General features: G+C 36.9%; 1 protein-coding gene across 1 annotated transcript; it reads left to right on the top strand.

Moving 5' to 3' along the window:
• Nucleotides 1–16: 16 nt before the first annotated feature.
• On the top strand, nucleotides 17–12,290 carry rab22a (RAB22A, member RAS oncogene family). The gene is made up of 7 exons (XM_015005659.2): nucleotides 17–370; nucleotides 862–941; nucleotides 2,671–2,752; nucleotides 6,030–6,101; nucleotides 6,360–6,466; nucleotides 6,782–6,891; nucleotides 9,514–12,290. Exons 1-7 carry the CDS (start codon nucleotides 335–337, stop codon nucleotides 9,609–9,611), a joined length of 585 nt encoding a protein of 194 aa, XP_014861145.1. The 5' UTR covers nucleotides 17–334; the 3' UTR covers nucleotides 9,612–12,290.
• The last annotated feature ends 4,081 nt before the right edge of the window (nucleotides 12,291–16,371 follow it).

The following is a 16,371-nucleotide window of genomic DNA, read 5'->3' as shown; positions in this document are numbered from 1 at the left end:
CTTTGTGCGCCTTCAAACAAAAAAAGAGAGGCTATACAGTCACGTGACTATATGCCGTAGTTCAAGATGGAGCCTGCGCGACTCAGCGGCTTCGCAGTTAGCTAGCTAGCTACGTACAATAATGACAATATTTAATGAAATAGGAACGACTTCGAGACGTTTTGATGCGTACTGTGGGATTTTTTGCCTAAATCAGGATGTCCATTTACAGTTTTTGGTCACTATGAAGCTATAGTGTTTGCAAACAGAGACCACCTGAAGAATATTCAGATAAGAGAGAAGAGGAGAAAATTGTACATAATCTCAATCTAATCTCGCTTTAAAATACAACGACATGGCACTGAGAGAGCTGAAAGTTTGTCTCCTTGGGGTAAGTCACGGTGTCGATTTGTTTAACGATAAGACGTATGTATTTGTGATGTTCCAGATCTGTACTTACGTTTGTAATCAAAACTACATTCAATATGATCTGACGTGAAGGTTTAGCAGGTACACTTTAAACATGATTTTAGGTAATTAATCGTCTTGTATACTATTCAATTTGTCATAAGTACTATTCTTATATGTACGATAAGCACCTTGAATTATCAGCCTGTATACCTAATTAATAGGTTAATGACACAATGAGAATATCAGGAAAAAAAAGAACGAGGACAGTCAACCAGCTAAAAATATTCTATCAGTAAAGACGGAAATAATCTGTCAGTAGCTTAATTTAAACTACTGACTTTTTTGCCTAAGGAAATAATATGAGCTCATGGTTCCTGTTTAATTCTCTGTAATGTAGTAGTCAAGAAGAAAATGCCACAAAATAGCTTTTGTCCATGCTTAATACAAACTCTCTTTGTTTTGTTTCTGCAGGATACTGGAGTTGGAAAATCAAGTATTGTTTGTAGATTTGTGGAGGACAGCTTTGACCCAAATATCAACCCAACTATTGGGTAAGTTTCCCCTGTGGCTTATATACTGTCACCTTTTTGGTGGCTTTGGGAGAATGCTTTCTTAAATGGTTGGTATTGATTTCAGTAAAAGCTGAGAAGAAGCATTTTGTTGACAGGAAATGGGGCTATCTTATTGTTAAACATTTGATAATTATTTTAAAATGATTGTTTGCCAAAGTCTTTACGACAATATGCAAGTTTTCTGTTTCTTATTAGATGCAAACTAGGTCAACTGGGTGTTTTTAAGTATAATTTTGATATTTAATTAAGAAAATAACTTAATAAGGCTATTAATAAAAATACCCCAAAACTATTATCCATCCATCCACTAGCTATGTAGCTAACTACGTACAATAATGACAATATTTAATGAAATAGGAACGACTTCGAGACGTTCCTATAACTATAAACTGTGTTTATAGTTACAACAACTTTTAATTCTCATTTGGCATCAATAGAGTATTTTTGAATTGCTTTGAATTAAATTTATCTGAGATCAGGACATAAAAGTCACAGCCTGGAAAAGAGAAAACCAGATGTCCCTCTTCCCAGCATCACTTTTCATGTCATTTTGTGGGATTTCTAGGTGTTCCTAGATCAGAAAGAAATTATCGTCCCTCCAGTGTGTTCATGTGTCTGCTCCGGGCTCTCCACCTAGTAGAATGGGCTTGGGAAATCTCAAAAAGGCGTCCTGACGAGATGCCTGAAACACTTGAGCTCACCCGTTTTGGTGCAGATGACCAGCATCATCCCACTTGGATGACACATCTCTTACCCAACCTCTGGTCTGAGCCTGACTTCTCTCCAGCTGATTTCAGCCATTTGTGTCCAGCATCATGAATCACTTGTCATACCATAAGTCATTGCTGGAATGTTGATAGACCAGAATATTGAGATGTTTGGCTTTCGACTCGTCTAGTTCATTATCTCAACAGACCACAGCAATGCCCTTGCTAAGGGCAGCTATCCATCGTCACTGTTCATAAAACAAAAGGAGCATTCCGTCTTTTCTTTGGTAAAAAATAATGGCCTCTGACTTAGAGCTGGCTTTAATTCCAGCTACTTGGCACTCAACTTCCTGTTGAAGACCATGGCTTGAAAATGCAAACACACATGACAACCAAATAATTGGTGAAAAACAAACACTCTGATCTTCCTAAAACAGCCTCCTGTCTAATACTACACCTTGAGACTATAAACGGGATCTGGAATACTGGGCAGTTCTGGGAGAGTCAAATCCGCACAGCGAACAAGATTGATTTTGTGCCAAGAATCCCAAGGTTTTTTTGATGTGCAGAAACTGGATACCCTATAAAATCCAGCTCTATAATATTCTCTGTCTACTAATTATTATAATTACAGAGTTATAATTATTAAGAGATCAATACTTGTAATGCTTCTAAACATTTACAGAAAATAACATCATTAATACATTTGAAAAGTCACAAAAGATTTTTAAATGCAGCTAAAATAAATGCCATCTGATCAAGCTAGAAAAATTTTAAAACGTAATAATAAATTAAAATATGATGTTAAAAATGTTTTTTTTAATTATGTACATATTGATCAGAAATTAAGTACAAATATTTCAATAGGGTATAATAAAAAAGTAAAGATGGTATCAACAGTTATCAGACATTTATTGACTTTATTTTCTTGAGCCTCAAAAATAAACCCATCCAAGATTTTCAAATTAATTTAACAATCATCTGCTCACTGTTTCCAACAGCGCATCGTTCATGACCAAGACAGTGCAATACCAAAACGAGATGCATAAATTCCTAATCTGGGACACGGCAGGACAGGAGCGGGTAAGTAATTTTTAATTTAGTTACTCTGAAGTTGAAGTATAACAAAATTTCCATGTATTTCTAAAGCAAGTGAAATAGTTATGTAGCTCTAACTCTGTGTGTGAGCCCCTGCAGTTAGCTAATTCTTCTGAAAGGGGGCAACATTTTCCTTTCTATAGAAGGAGGTCTGGAATATTTTCTGTGGTATTTTTTTTAAATCGGAGATGGATATTTGTTTTGTTTGAAAGCCAAATACAAATCTACCATATTTTGTACTTTGATGTTTCTGGTACGTGTTTGTCTCAAAATGATGTCACCCCTGTCACAAACTTGACCTTTGTTCATATATAAATGCATTTCTTAAAATATCTTCTTGGAGGTTATAGAAGACATATAGAATAAAAGCGAATCCACACTGAAAGTGAAACCAGCCCAGTGACAGTTGTTTTTTTTTTGTGAAAGGAGCAGCTTTCTCCTTTGACTCACTGTCTAACTCCTGTCTCTCTGTGCCTTAGATATCCAACATCACTTCCCTTTTTTCCTCTGAACTTCCCTTTCTCAAGCTCAACCTTCTGCTATTGTAATGTTTTGTCCCCTGCGTCAGCGCTCTCCACAGAGCTGAGATAAGATACGGCTCGTCTTTCATCCTCCTTCTCTCTGGAGGATTCCTCTTCCTTGTGCTCTTCAGGGGACATCCGTGCAGACCTATTTAAGATAAGACAGGAGGATGAACTCGGCGTCTCAGCCCTGTGGCGTGTGCTGCTGTTTCTGGTGTATCTTATCTGACGCTTTCTGCCACTCTACATCAGACTGTCCCCTGTTTATGTTTTTTTACTTTTTAATTAGGGCTGCAAATTACTATTTGAGAAAGTGATTATTCTTTTGCTAATTCTGATGATTAATTGAATAACTAGATAAAAAAATTTGCTGCATTCTGCAGATTTTTACACAACAATAAAAATACATAACCAAGTAAATCAGTTCCTTTTTTGAATAAGAAAATAAATAATTTATTCCCTAAAATGCAGTGACATAGCATCCCTCTATACAGTCATTTGTAGCAAAGGATGCAGGATGTTTCAGCCCTATTTCTTATGCACAACCATTTCAACCTCTTGATCCCTTAACAAGTCCACATGTATAAATGTAAAAGAGTCAAATGCACCATGTGTCCCTGGGTTCCTGTTTCTACAAAGCGGCTGTGGTATCTAAAGGCCTTGTTTTCTAATCTCTTTGAAGCTTTGGCCCGTCAAAATCTGACAAATTGCAAGAAAGGAATACAAAACCAGCTGAAACATAAGTGCAGCAAGGGAAGTCTCTGAGATTCCCCAAGTTCAGCATTCGTATCTTAAAATCAGATCAGGCATCAAGCGACAACTGATCCCAACTGTAACCCACCAAGCTTCCGCCTCTGACTGCCCTGTTTCACAGAAATCAAGCGAAGTGAAGCCTCACATCCACTTGGAAAAAGAAAGTCCTTTTCGTACACCCAGCTTGTGGTTTCAGCTATTAATCAGCTCTGCCAGGGTATCACTGTAGTTGTTTTTTTTGCTTCTGTGTGGCCAGACGTCTGGCCTCGGTGTGATTGCTCTTTGGGTTCAGGCGGCGATCGACCACACAGGTCTTGCTGTGGCGAAGCCCCAACACTCGCCAGCGAAACAGACAGAGCTCTTCTCGGTGCCGCTGCCAAAAAATCCCAAGCTGGATTCCTGCTGCTAGACTTTAGGCCAGTAACAACTGTAATTATGGGGAATGTGTGCTTTTCTGAGGTAACATTGTCACCCCAAGACGAATGGTTTGTTTTGTTCTATTGTGAAGGAAAACTGAATTGCCGTACAGGCTGGGTCACCCAGGATTTCGAGTTTCTGGGTCGTTGCTTTCCAAATAGATATCATTAGCTGATGTGTGACACTTGAATCAGCTTCAGAGTTACCCGTTGAAACCAGAAGTTTACATACTCAGGATAAATAGATTAACAAAAATTCTCACTGTCTGAAGGAAAATAAGACCAAACTTCACTTGTTTTAGGTCAGTTAGAATAGCTAAATGTCAGAATAATGAGAAAATACAGAGATTCATTTATTAACGTCATTGTACATATTTTTAAGTACTTGATTGCATTGCCATTTAGCTGTTTGAATTGAGTCATGCTTTTAGGGTCTCCTTTCCCAAGTTTCTCACAATAGTTTGCTGAAGTTCTGGTCCTAGTTCTGGTCCGCTCCTCCTAACAGAACTGGTGTAAGTGAGTCAGGTTTGTAGTTTAGTTATTAGACTGATACCAGTATGTTGAAAATGAACAAATATTGTTAAATATCTTTTTACTTTTTATTCACAAGATCAGAAAATAAGTCATTGTTTTTGCTGGATGCTTCAACAGCAAAAAGAATAAAAAAAAACTCTACATACTGTATTAAAGGTTTTCTTTCAAGTGACAGTACTTTAATGCTGTAATGCTGAAAGTAGATAATATCTACCAACAATATGTAAGACACTTTAAACAAATCAGTCTTTTATTTCAGTAGCACAATCTCACACATCCAATAGAAAAATAGTAATTTCCTTTAGAGGAATCCGAACACTACGGAGTGGGCTTATTAATGAGGTCAGGTCTGAGCTGGGGAGAGTTTTATCTTTAAACACCAGAACCGGGTAAATCAGAGTTTACACATTCTGCACAGGCTGTTCTGATCAAGGAGTGTCTCTATGATGCATTTGGTTTAGATCAAATTTGTGATCGTTCATAAATGTCTACTTGTTAACATCTTTTGACACTTTCTGCTCCTTTTCCCCTTGATAACATCTGAACGTGTAAGGAGAAAGGACTTGCACTGCTTGACTTTTTAAAAACACACCTTTTTTGTGTTGATCAGAGTTTTATTTCACTTGCCACAGTCCAGCTTAGTCGTGTCATTTCTTTTCTGCGTCAGAGTCTATGAAAAACCACAATCTGTAGGAGGTAATCATGTAAAACTGTGCAGTTATACTGAACTGATATATTTAGCATTCGCATATCACAAAATGAATGACAGAAAGGAAATGAAGGTCCTCATTGACGCATCAGCGTCGCTTGTTTGTAATAGGATTATTTACAGTCACATTCTTCATTCTAAATCCTTCTCACATTTCATTGGATTTTAAGCTATTTTCAGGATTGACGATGTCTGAGTATAAAAACGGTTTAAGCAGAGATTAAACTCACTGCCAGTTTAAACTCATCATTTATGTCGCTTCTCTTTCAAAGGTCCACACAGCATTGTTTATTTATTTTTTTTAAACAGCGTTTCTCATCTTCCCATAGTTTCGTGCTCTGGCGCCGATGTACTACAGAGGTTCAGCGGCGGCCATCATTGTTTATGACATCACAAAAGAGGTGATTTTAACTTTTCTTTTTTCAACTAATTAGCTTTTTACATTCATTGCATTTGTGCGAAAATAAATAAAAGTTCTTTAAGAGAACAAAACCTTGCAAACGATAACATTTTTGAAATTAATTTATGCATTTTGACATGAGAGTGGCATCAATCTGGTTCTTATAATGCTTCAGTTTTCCTGTTCTCCATGGAGATTGAACTTTATGCGCCTCTCCATGCATTTTTCATTTATAATAACATACTTCTTGTCTCATCAGGATTCCTTCCAAACTCTGAAGAACTGGGTGAAAGAGCTTCGCCAGCATGGACCTCCTAATATAGTGGTCGCCATTGCTGGCAACAAATGTGACCTGTTAGACTCCAGGTGAACTTTTGCTTGATCTTATAGTTACGTTTTAAAGTTATCTGATGATTAGTACTCCCAATTTACAGCAATAAAGAAAGGGAGGCAATCACATTTCAAAAAACTCTCGATTTTTCCTTCAAAATTATACAAAAGGGATTTTGTTAATAATTTATTTCACTGTTATCTTCTTGAACATTGATAAACACTCTCCCTTCTCCATCTGTTAAATTGTGAAATCTTCTGTGTCATCAGAAAAAAAGAAGTGGTGCTTAGCGAGAGAATTGGTTTGCAGGTTGCTAAACATTGTTTTTAATATATCTCGTGTGTTTACAGAGAAGTGCCAGAAAAAGATGCCAAGGACTATGCTGATTCCATCCATGCAATCTTTGTGGAAACCAGTGCCAAGAATGCCATAAACATCAACGAGGTGTTTGTAGAGATAAGTGAGTTTTCTGCTCTCCACCTCAGCATGACTCCTCATATAATTATTATTTTCTGTTTCTGAAAGCAGATACCTTTTTGAATAATTTAAGATGTTTTTATAAAAAAATGTTTCAAAAGTTTTGTAAATAAGTCGACAAGTAAAACAAGTGAAATATATTCTTTTTGGTCCGTTAAAAGTAGGGCTGAAACGATTCCTCGAATGATTCGAGTACCTCGATTACTAAAATTCCTCGAGGAAAATTTACCTGCCTCGAAGCTTCGTTAATTTATGTTTTATTAGTTAGCGCACCGTGTTCCGGCCGGGACTTCATTTGCGTTGCGCGGAGCTCTCACTTCCGCCTCTGAGTTGTTGACAAAAGCTAAGTCTCAGCGGCATAAAGTCCAATCTTCAAGATTGGCCCGTGGGGATTTTATTGATTGATGATAATGCCCGACTTTTTATCGTTTTTTGGGGAACCAATAAGCATCCTTAAAATGACTGGGGGAATGCCTGGAGTACGGCAGCCTTTCTCCTCCGGGGCTGCTGGTTGAAAGCGAACGGCGGGAAGAGCGCTGAGGTGAGCGGATAGCCTGAACAGGGCGGGCGGCTGAGTAGCTGATGCTTACCGTGTAAATGTAGCTTTACCGACGAACCGCACAATAAATGTCATATCCAGGTCTGAAGAAACGGGTGGCGGAGCGCATCGTACATGGCTGGTAGATGAGTTTCTGAGTGTGACCAGTGAAGGTGTCGTAAATATCCCGTATTGCTTCCCCCCGTGTTCGTTCCCCGGTCCAACGGTTCGTCAGTCCGCTGGTCTATTTCCTCCCCTCCACCCCATGTTCGTTCATTCGCCCTCTCCTCCCACTCCAGGCGGCATTTCCCGTATTTTCAAACCCAAAGCGTGACAGGTTAGGTGGCAAGGTGAGTTTAATTAGTCTATTAAACTCACTGAAGATGAATACATAAACTAAAAGCTGGATTGTAGACATTTTTTATAAGCATATTTGTGAGCCTGCCTCTTTGTTATTACATTCAATATAATTTCAGATTTTTCTATAACTTTTCTTCTGGTTAACTTAGAAAGTGAGCTATTATTGTTACAGGTTAGTTTTCTAAACTACAAAAAAGCAACTGTTAGGGATGCTCAAATATGAAAAATTGGACTGATATTGATATCTGATAGTAACACCGGTATTATGCCAGATTTACCAATATTTCATTTTATAATTTTTTTTATCCGATTACTCGATTAATCGTAAGAATAATCGATAGATTACTCGATTACTAAAATATTCGTTTACAACAGCCCTAGTTAAAAGATTATTTACAGTCTGATATTTAAATTTCAACCATTTCATTTGGATTTTACATGATAAACTAACACAATGTAGCACATAATTGCAAAGTAGAAGGAAAACAATTTATAAATCTAATAAGTGTGGTGTGTATTTGTAATTAGTTCCTCTTAGCCAGTACTCAGATGGATGTATGGATCAGTGAGCATTCATTTAGTTCAGATTCTCCATTGGATGTAGGTCTTGATGTTAATTTGCTCATTCTAACATAAATTTGCTTTTATCTAAGCCAGTTGTGCCCAAACTTTTTGTTGTATGGGCCAAAATTGTCAAGAAAGAGTGGCCGGGGCCTAAAAACATACACTTCTTTTTTAAATGCTCAAAATAAATTTTATGTGCTATATATTAGTTAAAAGAGTAAAGTAGTTGGATATTTGTAGAAAATGTATGTGCAAATTATTGCAGATCAAAAAAGATATTTAGGTTCAAAGACTGCTTTCAGATAAAAGTCTAATTTATGGTCAATTACCAAAAAATAAGACCAAGGTGTAGTTATTAAAGAAAAATACTTTGTGTTGTCCTATTCACCTTTACTGTTGTAAAAGTAAACAAAGACTCTTCCTGCATCAGCCATCTGTGCTGGTGGGAAGTGGGGGGGGGCTCTACTGGCCCATGGGCCACACTTTGAACATCCCTGATCTAAAGCAATGGTTAGGGTGGTTGTTCTGCTAGGAGGTGACCTTTAACCCCATATTTTTGCAGCCTCTAACAGTTTTTCTTCCATAATTTGCTTTGTGTTATCAGAGCAACATCCCTGCTACTTCTGATTAAAAACATCCCCACACCATGATGCTGTCACCATCTTGTTTCACAGCTTGGGTTGTGTATTCAGGATGGTTTGCAGTATTGGTTTTACTCCAGACGTAGTATTTTACATGCAAGCTAAAAATTTACATTTCAGTCTCATTTTACTAGAGCACCATGCGGCTCGTTGCTTTGCCTGTATGTTAAGGTGGACGGTCATTTTTGTTTGAACAGCGCTCTCTCTTCAAAGCCTGGGATATTTTTTGGAAACCTATCCTGTTTGCTGTGTTGGTGCCTTCACAGATCAGCTGGATTTATACTGAGATTAAACTAAACACTATTTAAATAACTCCACTTACTTATAAGGGGGATTCTGATATCAGATTTTTTTTGCACAGCAAAACTAGCTAAATATAAAATACACAAGAATTTACTTTCTTGTAATTCTGCACTACTGATTATTGGTTTATTGCATACAATCTCAGTATTGTGACAAAATGTGAAGGCTCATGTCAACATGTCAGTGTGTTTCCTTGCAGGTAAGAGGATCCCTGTTGCTGACAGTGCAGCAGCAACATCAGGCAAAAGTTTCAAATTGGGACGGCAGGTCTCAGAGTCCCGACGGACGTGCTGCTGATAATTTTGGTGGCTGAACTCAACGCGACCTAAGAACTAAATGTTACCCACCCCGCTATTCTCCTGGTGTGCTTCAGCTTAAAGACACAACACACTATAAAATGTTTTTTTTTTTTTTAAAAAAAAACCCAACAAACACTCATATCTGGTCACTGCAGCTTGACTAGGACAGCAGCAGCCAAGACCTTTTTTTTTTTTTTTTTTTTTTTTGCAAAATATGATTCGTATTAAAAATGATTGAGGAAGAACTTTTCAGGTTTTAAACCAAACTTTCATACCTTAATGGTGATAAGTGAAGCTTTCCAGTGTTCTCCGTGGAAGTCACTTATATTTGTACATTTGTACATTTGTAAAAAAAAAAAAACAACAATATTTTCTGTCAGCAAAAAAATTAATGATGCATTGAAGTAATTTTTTTTTAAAGTTCTAAGTTATTTTTTTTAGGCAAAAAAAAATAATCTCAGCTTCATGAAGGATCTCCTCTTTGATGTTTATATGTAATTTATTTATATGCTCTTTTTATTGCGTGATTTTTTTTTTTTGTTCCAAACAAAGCAACCCTGCTCCCCAAACCCACCACATGTTCACTAGATGCAAACAACAATCATGCAGCAAACAATGCAGAAATGAAAGACGTGTGGGAGTCTACTTCCTTTACACCGAGGGAATACTTCAACATTTTGGTTGAAAGGTGATGGGACATTTACGCTTTGGTAAATGTCCCATTACTTCATGAAGTTTAATAAGTCCCAACTATTTTATGTACCTTGTCTAGAGTGTGGACTAAAATTAGAGTTGGTTTGCTGATGCATTATTAGGACAGATGCAGGCTAACCTGCGTTAAAAACGTGTGAAGTCAGTGTGCATGCCTGTTAGAAGTCCTTCTTTGAATGGCTGTTATTCTTCTCTCTTTGGCTTTGAAGAATAGTCTCTTTGGCACTTGTAAGGTTCCTGGGAATAATACGTTATTACTGTAATTTAACCTCTTTGATCAGAAGAACCTCACATGCAGCAGCTCTGTGTTTAATCAGAGCTTTAAACAGTGGCTAATTATTCTGTGTTAACGCCGCCATCTCCTGCCATCTGTTCTACATTTCCTCATTATAGTCACAGAAGACGCCCTCTGCTTCACATCCCCGTGCTAACTGTTCATCCTTCTTTTACTTTCCAAACTGTTTAATGGGGAAAGTTTTTTTCACTGATTCTTTAATTGTCCAATAAAGATGTTTTCATCCTTCCTTTTTTTTTTTTTTCTTACCTAATCAGCACTGCCTTGCATGTCCAAGTGCTGTTTTACTACTGGGCTTGTGATGAAAATACTGAGATCTGGAAACGAGGCCTCGTTTAAAGAAAACTTTTATTTTAAAGCTCTGATCTCATATTAGCAAGTGAGAAAGCTTCATCAGACGTGGGTTTGCGTTAACAATGTTGACCCGTCACTGAACTTTGATCTGTATTTGACTCTAAATGACTGTGGGCTTGGATTTTCTTTCTTTCTTTTTTTTTTTTTTTTTACTTTTTGTGCCTCATTCTTCTCTAACACCAGGGCCTTGATTCTTGCTTTAATTGTTGCACACAATATGATTTTTGGAGCCTTTTCTTGTCCTCTGCATGAATTTAATTCTGAGTTGCAGTGGTAGAGTGATTCACCCTTTCTTCTAGCATGAACTGGACTCTTTGTATGTCCACAATTTGCTTTTTAGATCCAGTTGAAACTGCAACTGAAAGGGAACAAATGTTGGAATATTGAGACGGAAGCTCGAACTGCCTTTTTTCCCTTACTGTCAGTGTAAACCGCTCTTCCTCTTTCTCTAAGAGTTTAGCATAGATGTTGTATTGTGGTGTTTGGTCTATGTTTTGCTCAGACATACAACACCCTTCACACTTAATGACACTCCTGTTGTAGAAGGAATAATTCTCATTTTTGTTGCATTTTTTTTTGTCATATATCCAGTTGTTTTAAACATTTTTTTTTCTCTGACTTATACTTAATTGGCCGGTTTAAATAAGTAACCATTTTGTTCTAGCTATTTTCTAACTTGCAAAGACATGAGAACCTGAAAAAAAACCCACTCCTACTTGTCTTGTTTGTCTATATCACAATTTTGGCAAATATGTAGAAAAGGGACAGCACTTTAGTAGTATAAACGCTGCACTTTGGTAAATGTCCCATCACTTGATGAAGTTTAATAAGTCCCAACTGTTATATGTACCTTGAGTTTTGTTTCTTTTTTACCTTTTAAGATTTTGGTGCCAAAGTCATTTTAGCACATTTACCCATCTTGACGATTTGATATGATTTACAGTTTCCTTATAACCCATATCTTTTCTCTGATTATTTCAACGGCATGACATTAATAATGCACCAGTTTTGATTTTGTTGTTGAAATTAACAAAAAGTCTTGGGCTGGCCCTAGGAATCTGACCAACATGTAACATGTTCATTTTACAGTGTAGATATCAGCCATCAGATTGCACACAATTTAATTTCCTTACTCTTTATTTGCAAACACAATATCTCTGTACACCACATTGAGTACATATATCAGCAACTATATTTAGCTTTTTATTTTTTCATATTGATTGTAGCAAAATGCCTAAGACTTGTTTGCAGTGTGAGGCCAAATATGTGAAAAGGGATTTTTTTTTTTACTAATAAAACTTATTAAAAAAGACAGAATGAGTATGTTCTTTTTTCAAATGTAGTTGTTCATTCTCAACAGAAATGTCTCCATTAGCCTTTGGAATACAGTAAGAATGTTGTCAGCGGTTTATTGTGTTTAGTTTTCTGCCAGCTTCTAGGCTATATATAAATATATATATAAAGTATAATATGACACTTGAGATGCGTGTTTAAGTGGCAGAAGGCTTTCAACACACTTTAAGTCATGGGGAAAAGTCAAAGCAATTATAGCTCTCTCCACTTACTAACACCCATTATAAAAATGTCTAAAAGCCTTTTAGATAAATTATTTATAGCACAACTTCACACCAACAGATGCAGATTCTGCAGTCTTTCAACACTAAGCTCAATCATTATCCTCCTTACTGTGCAACAGGTGGCAAAATAAACTTGGATCCATCTCTAGACAATTGCAGACAAGATTAATGCACTCCTTTTTTGTTTTAAACAGTCATTATGAAGTCTAACCACTGCAACAAGCAACAAAGTATTGCTTCTTTTTTTTTTTTTTTTTTTTTACAATTGGGACTGATTAGCATTTCAAAAGCTTAAATAATACCTCAACTTTGACCCCAAATTCCAGAAGAACTGAAAAGACGGCTTCAGGGATTCAGAGAGACCAAACCATCTCGTATCCCTGACTCCTTCGTCTCTCTGCCCGACTTTCAGACAAATGAGCTGCAAAAGCAAATGAAGTGGATTAGCAGTGCTTGCTAACAACTGATGTTGTCATCCAGGACATGATACTGTTTCCTGGAAGTGGAGCTGCTAGAATGTCAACCAGCAACTGGGTTCAGTCTGAGGCTTCATCAAATTTGTTGCAAGACTGACTGCTGCTGGAGATCTTTCCTTCTCCACAGCATCACCATCCACAACAACTCATGGAAGATGCTTGGATGACATGAGTTATGTAACTTTTCCTTTGGGATTTTAAATTGCATGCAATCTAAATGCCACATTCTCTTGTCTTTCCCATTTTGAAGAGTGGCTGAGAGAAATAGACTGCTGTATCTTGTCACATTTTTTTGCCCCAGGGAAACAAAGTAACATTCTTTATATGTTCTCCTTCACTGCAAAAACACAAACTAGTATTTCATCTAGTTTTTAGTGGACATATCTTGTTACACTTGAAATAAGAAAAAAAAAAAACCCCAAAAAAACAGTAGATATAGGAGCTAGTTTTAAGTCAATAATTCTTGAATATTGATAAAAAAAATAAATAAATCAGGTCCACTGACAGATATTTTTCATTTATAACATCAGAAAAATTTCTTGCTATAAGTGAAAAATTCTACCAGTAGGACTTTTATGAATATTCAAGAATTATTGACTTTAAACAAGCTTCAGTATCTTGCTGAAAAGTTACTTGTAAGTTCGTTTTGTCTTGTTTTGAGTGAAATAATATATTTGTGCCAGAAACTAAACAAAAATACTTGGTAAGATTTTTGCAGTGTTGAGAGGCAGAAGTGTCACAATCTAATAAAACATAATTAGCTTAACAAATATGTAAAAATCTACAAATGGCTTATTTGTTGATGATGGCGTATATAAGTATTAAAATTATTAACTGCAACTGGAGTCCAGTATGTGTGAAAGTCATGGATTCAGGGAAGTAATGGAAATTAAAAAAACGTAGATTCAGAGCAGCAATGATGGAAAACTGCATTTCAATTAAATGTGTCAGTTTATGGAACAATGTTAGTGAAATAAAATAATCTAAATCTTTTCTGCATTTAGAAGAAATAGAAAATTATTATGATGAAGTGATATTTCGTTGAATAAGCTCATGGTTTGTTGTGGATTTTTTTTGTATATTTAAAATATATTTGTAATAGTGTTTTTAGCTGAATAGCTAATTTATTTTATGTTAACAGAGAGTAGATATAAGTTTATAATTCTCTATGCTCTGTAAGTTGTTACAAGATCTGATCCAAATAGTAAACTCATCACTCTCCTCAGGTGTGTTCCCCCAGGCTTTGAAAACAGCAGTTATCAAACCACTTATAAAAAAGAACAATCTAGACAAATCACTACTGCAGAATTACAGGCCGACCTCTGACCTCTGACCTCTGACCAACCATTCATCAGCAAAATTATTGAAAAAGCAGTTTTTAAACAATTAACTAACTTCCTAACAATAACGAATCGCTTTGACTCCTTCCAGTCTGGTTTTCTTGCTCAACACAGCACGGAGACGGCCTAGTCAAAGTGTTCAATGATATCCATATAAATACAGACTGTGGGAGAACCACAGTGCTGGTTCTGTTGGACCTCAGTGCACCTTTCGACACTGTTGACCACGACATTTTACTGAATCGACTGGAGAGTTGGGCTGGACTCTCCGGTCCAGTGCTCAACTGGTTTGAATCTTACATGAAGAACAGGGATTTCTTTGTTTCAATCGGAAACTTCTCATCAGAGAGGTCAAAGGTCACATGTGGGGTACCCCAAGGTTCAATCCTAGGACCCCTTCTTTTCAATATTTATATGCTCCCACTGGCTCAGGTTATAGCAGGAAATAAGATTAGCTACCATAACTACGTGGATGATACACAGCTCTACATCACGATGTCACCAGGTGACTCTGACCCCATCCAATCACTGAACAGATGCTTAGAACAGATAAATGTGTGGATGTGCCAAAACTTTCTCCAGCTGAACAGAAACAAAACTGAAGTTGTTATCTTTGGACCTAAAGAGGAGCGATCTAGCGTCAATGCACAGCTTCAGTTATTACAACTGAAAACCAGCGATCAGGCCCGAAACCTGGGAGTAGTGATGGACTCTGACCTGAACCTTCAGAGCCACATTAAGACAGTCACAAAGTCGGCCTTCTATCACCTGAAGAACATCTCCAGGATTAGAGGACTAATGTCTCAGCACGATCTAGAGAAACTCATCCATGCGTTTATGTTTAGCCGCATTGATTACTGCAACAGCGTCTTCACAGATCTGACTAATAAATCAATCAAACAGCTGCAGCTGATCCAGAATGCTGCTGCTCGCGTTCTCACTAAAACCAGGAAGATAGAGCACATAACACCAGTTTTAAAGTCCCTACACTGGCTCCCTGTAGTTAAAGACCGTTCTTCCTCTTTCTCTAAGAGTTAAAGATCTGTTGTTGCTGTACCAACCATCTAGACCCCTCAGATCTTCTGGTTCTGGTCTGCTCTGCATCCCCAGAACCAGAACCAAACGAGGAGAAGCAGCATTCAGTTTCTATGCACCACAGATTTGGAACAAACTTCCAGAAAACTGTAAAACAGCTGAAACACTGGGTGCCTTTAAATCTCAACTTAAAGCCCACCTGTTTAGAGTTGCTTATGGCTAAATTAGGGTTAGAGTGCGGGTTTTGATGTCTTTGATGTTTTTAATGTTTTTATCTATTTATTAATTTCTTTTTATTTCTCTTTCTCACTGTTTACATTTTAATGATATAAACCCCCCTGGAAAACGTCCCAATCAAACGACGTTTAACTAAAGTCCTATGGGGTTTAGAGTCCCAGTTGACGGCGTTTCAACTAAAAACCTGGAGGTTGGAGTCCTTGTCAAATGGTGTTTTTGACTAAAGTCCCAGAGGGTTAGAGCCCCAGTTAAACGACATTTAACTGAAGTCCTAAAAGGGGTGCGGGTTTTAATGTTTTTATCTTTTTAAATCTTTTTCAAAATCTCTTTCTCTTTCTCACTGTTTATTCAATGTCACATTCTGTTTTTATTTTAATTATGTAAAGCACTTTAAATTGCCTTGCTGCTGAAATGTGCTATACAAATAAAATTTGATTGATTGATTGATTCATATTTATTAAATGAAGTAAAATAGAATGGAAAATGAATAGAAAATATTTCCTATCCTACACATCACGATGCAAAATGTATGCTTTTTATTATTTGCATTCTATGCTCTCTATTTTTTTCTTAAGTTAAAAATATTCAATGATTTATTAATATGCTGAGTTGAAGAAAGAAGTCGCAACAGCACACTACAGAGTCTGTTTCAGCACTGAGGGTGACAGGGTGTAAACAGGTGTTTTATTCTGAAGCTGAAACCTGCACCTTTCTGTTTGGGTTCAGATTTCCT

The sequence above is a fragment of the Poecilia mexicana genome, unplaced genomic scaffold (genome assembly GCF_051168715.1).
Source record: "Poecilia mexicana isolate PSO_F unplaced genomic scaffold, ASM5116871v1 scaffold_5, whole genome shotgun sequence".
Taxonomy (NCBI): Eukaryota; Metazoa; Chordata; class Actinopteri; order Cyprinodontiformes; family Poeciliidae; genus Poecilia; species Poecilia mexicana.
Note: the sequence above shows the minus strand (reverse complement) of the source record. Positions and strands in the feature narration are given on the sequence as shown.

Excerpts from the sequence above, each read along its gene's own strand:
- rab22a (XM_015005659.2), top strand. The coding sequence starts at position 335 with ATGGCACTGAGAGAGCTGAAAGTTTGTCTCCTTGGG. Across the intron at positions 942-2,670 it reads AATATCAACCCAACTATTGG|CGCATCGTTCATGACCAAGA; the intron begins GTAAGTTTCCCC and ends TGTTTCCAACAG. Across the intron at positions 6,892-9,513 it reads CGAGGTGTTTGTAGAGATAA|GTAAGAGGATCCCTGTTGCT; the intron begins GTGAGTTTTCTG and ends GTTTCCTTGCAG.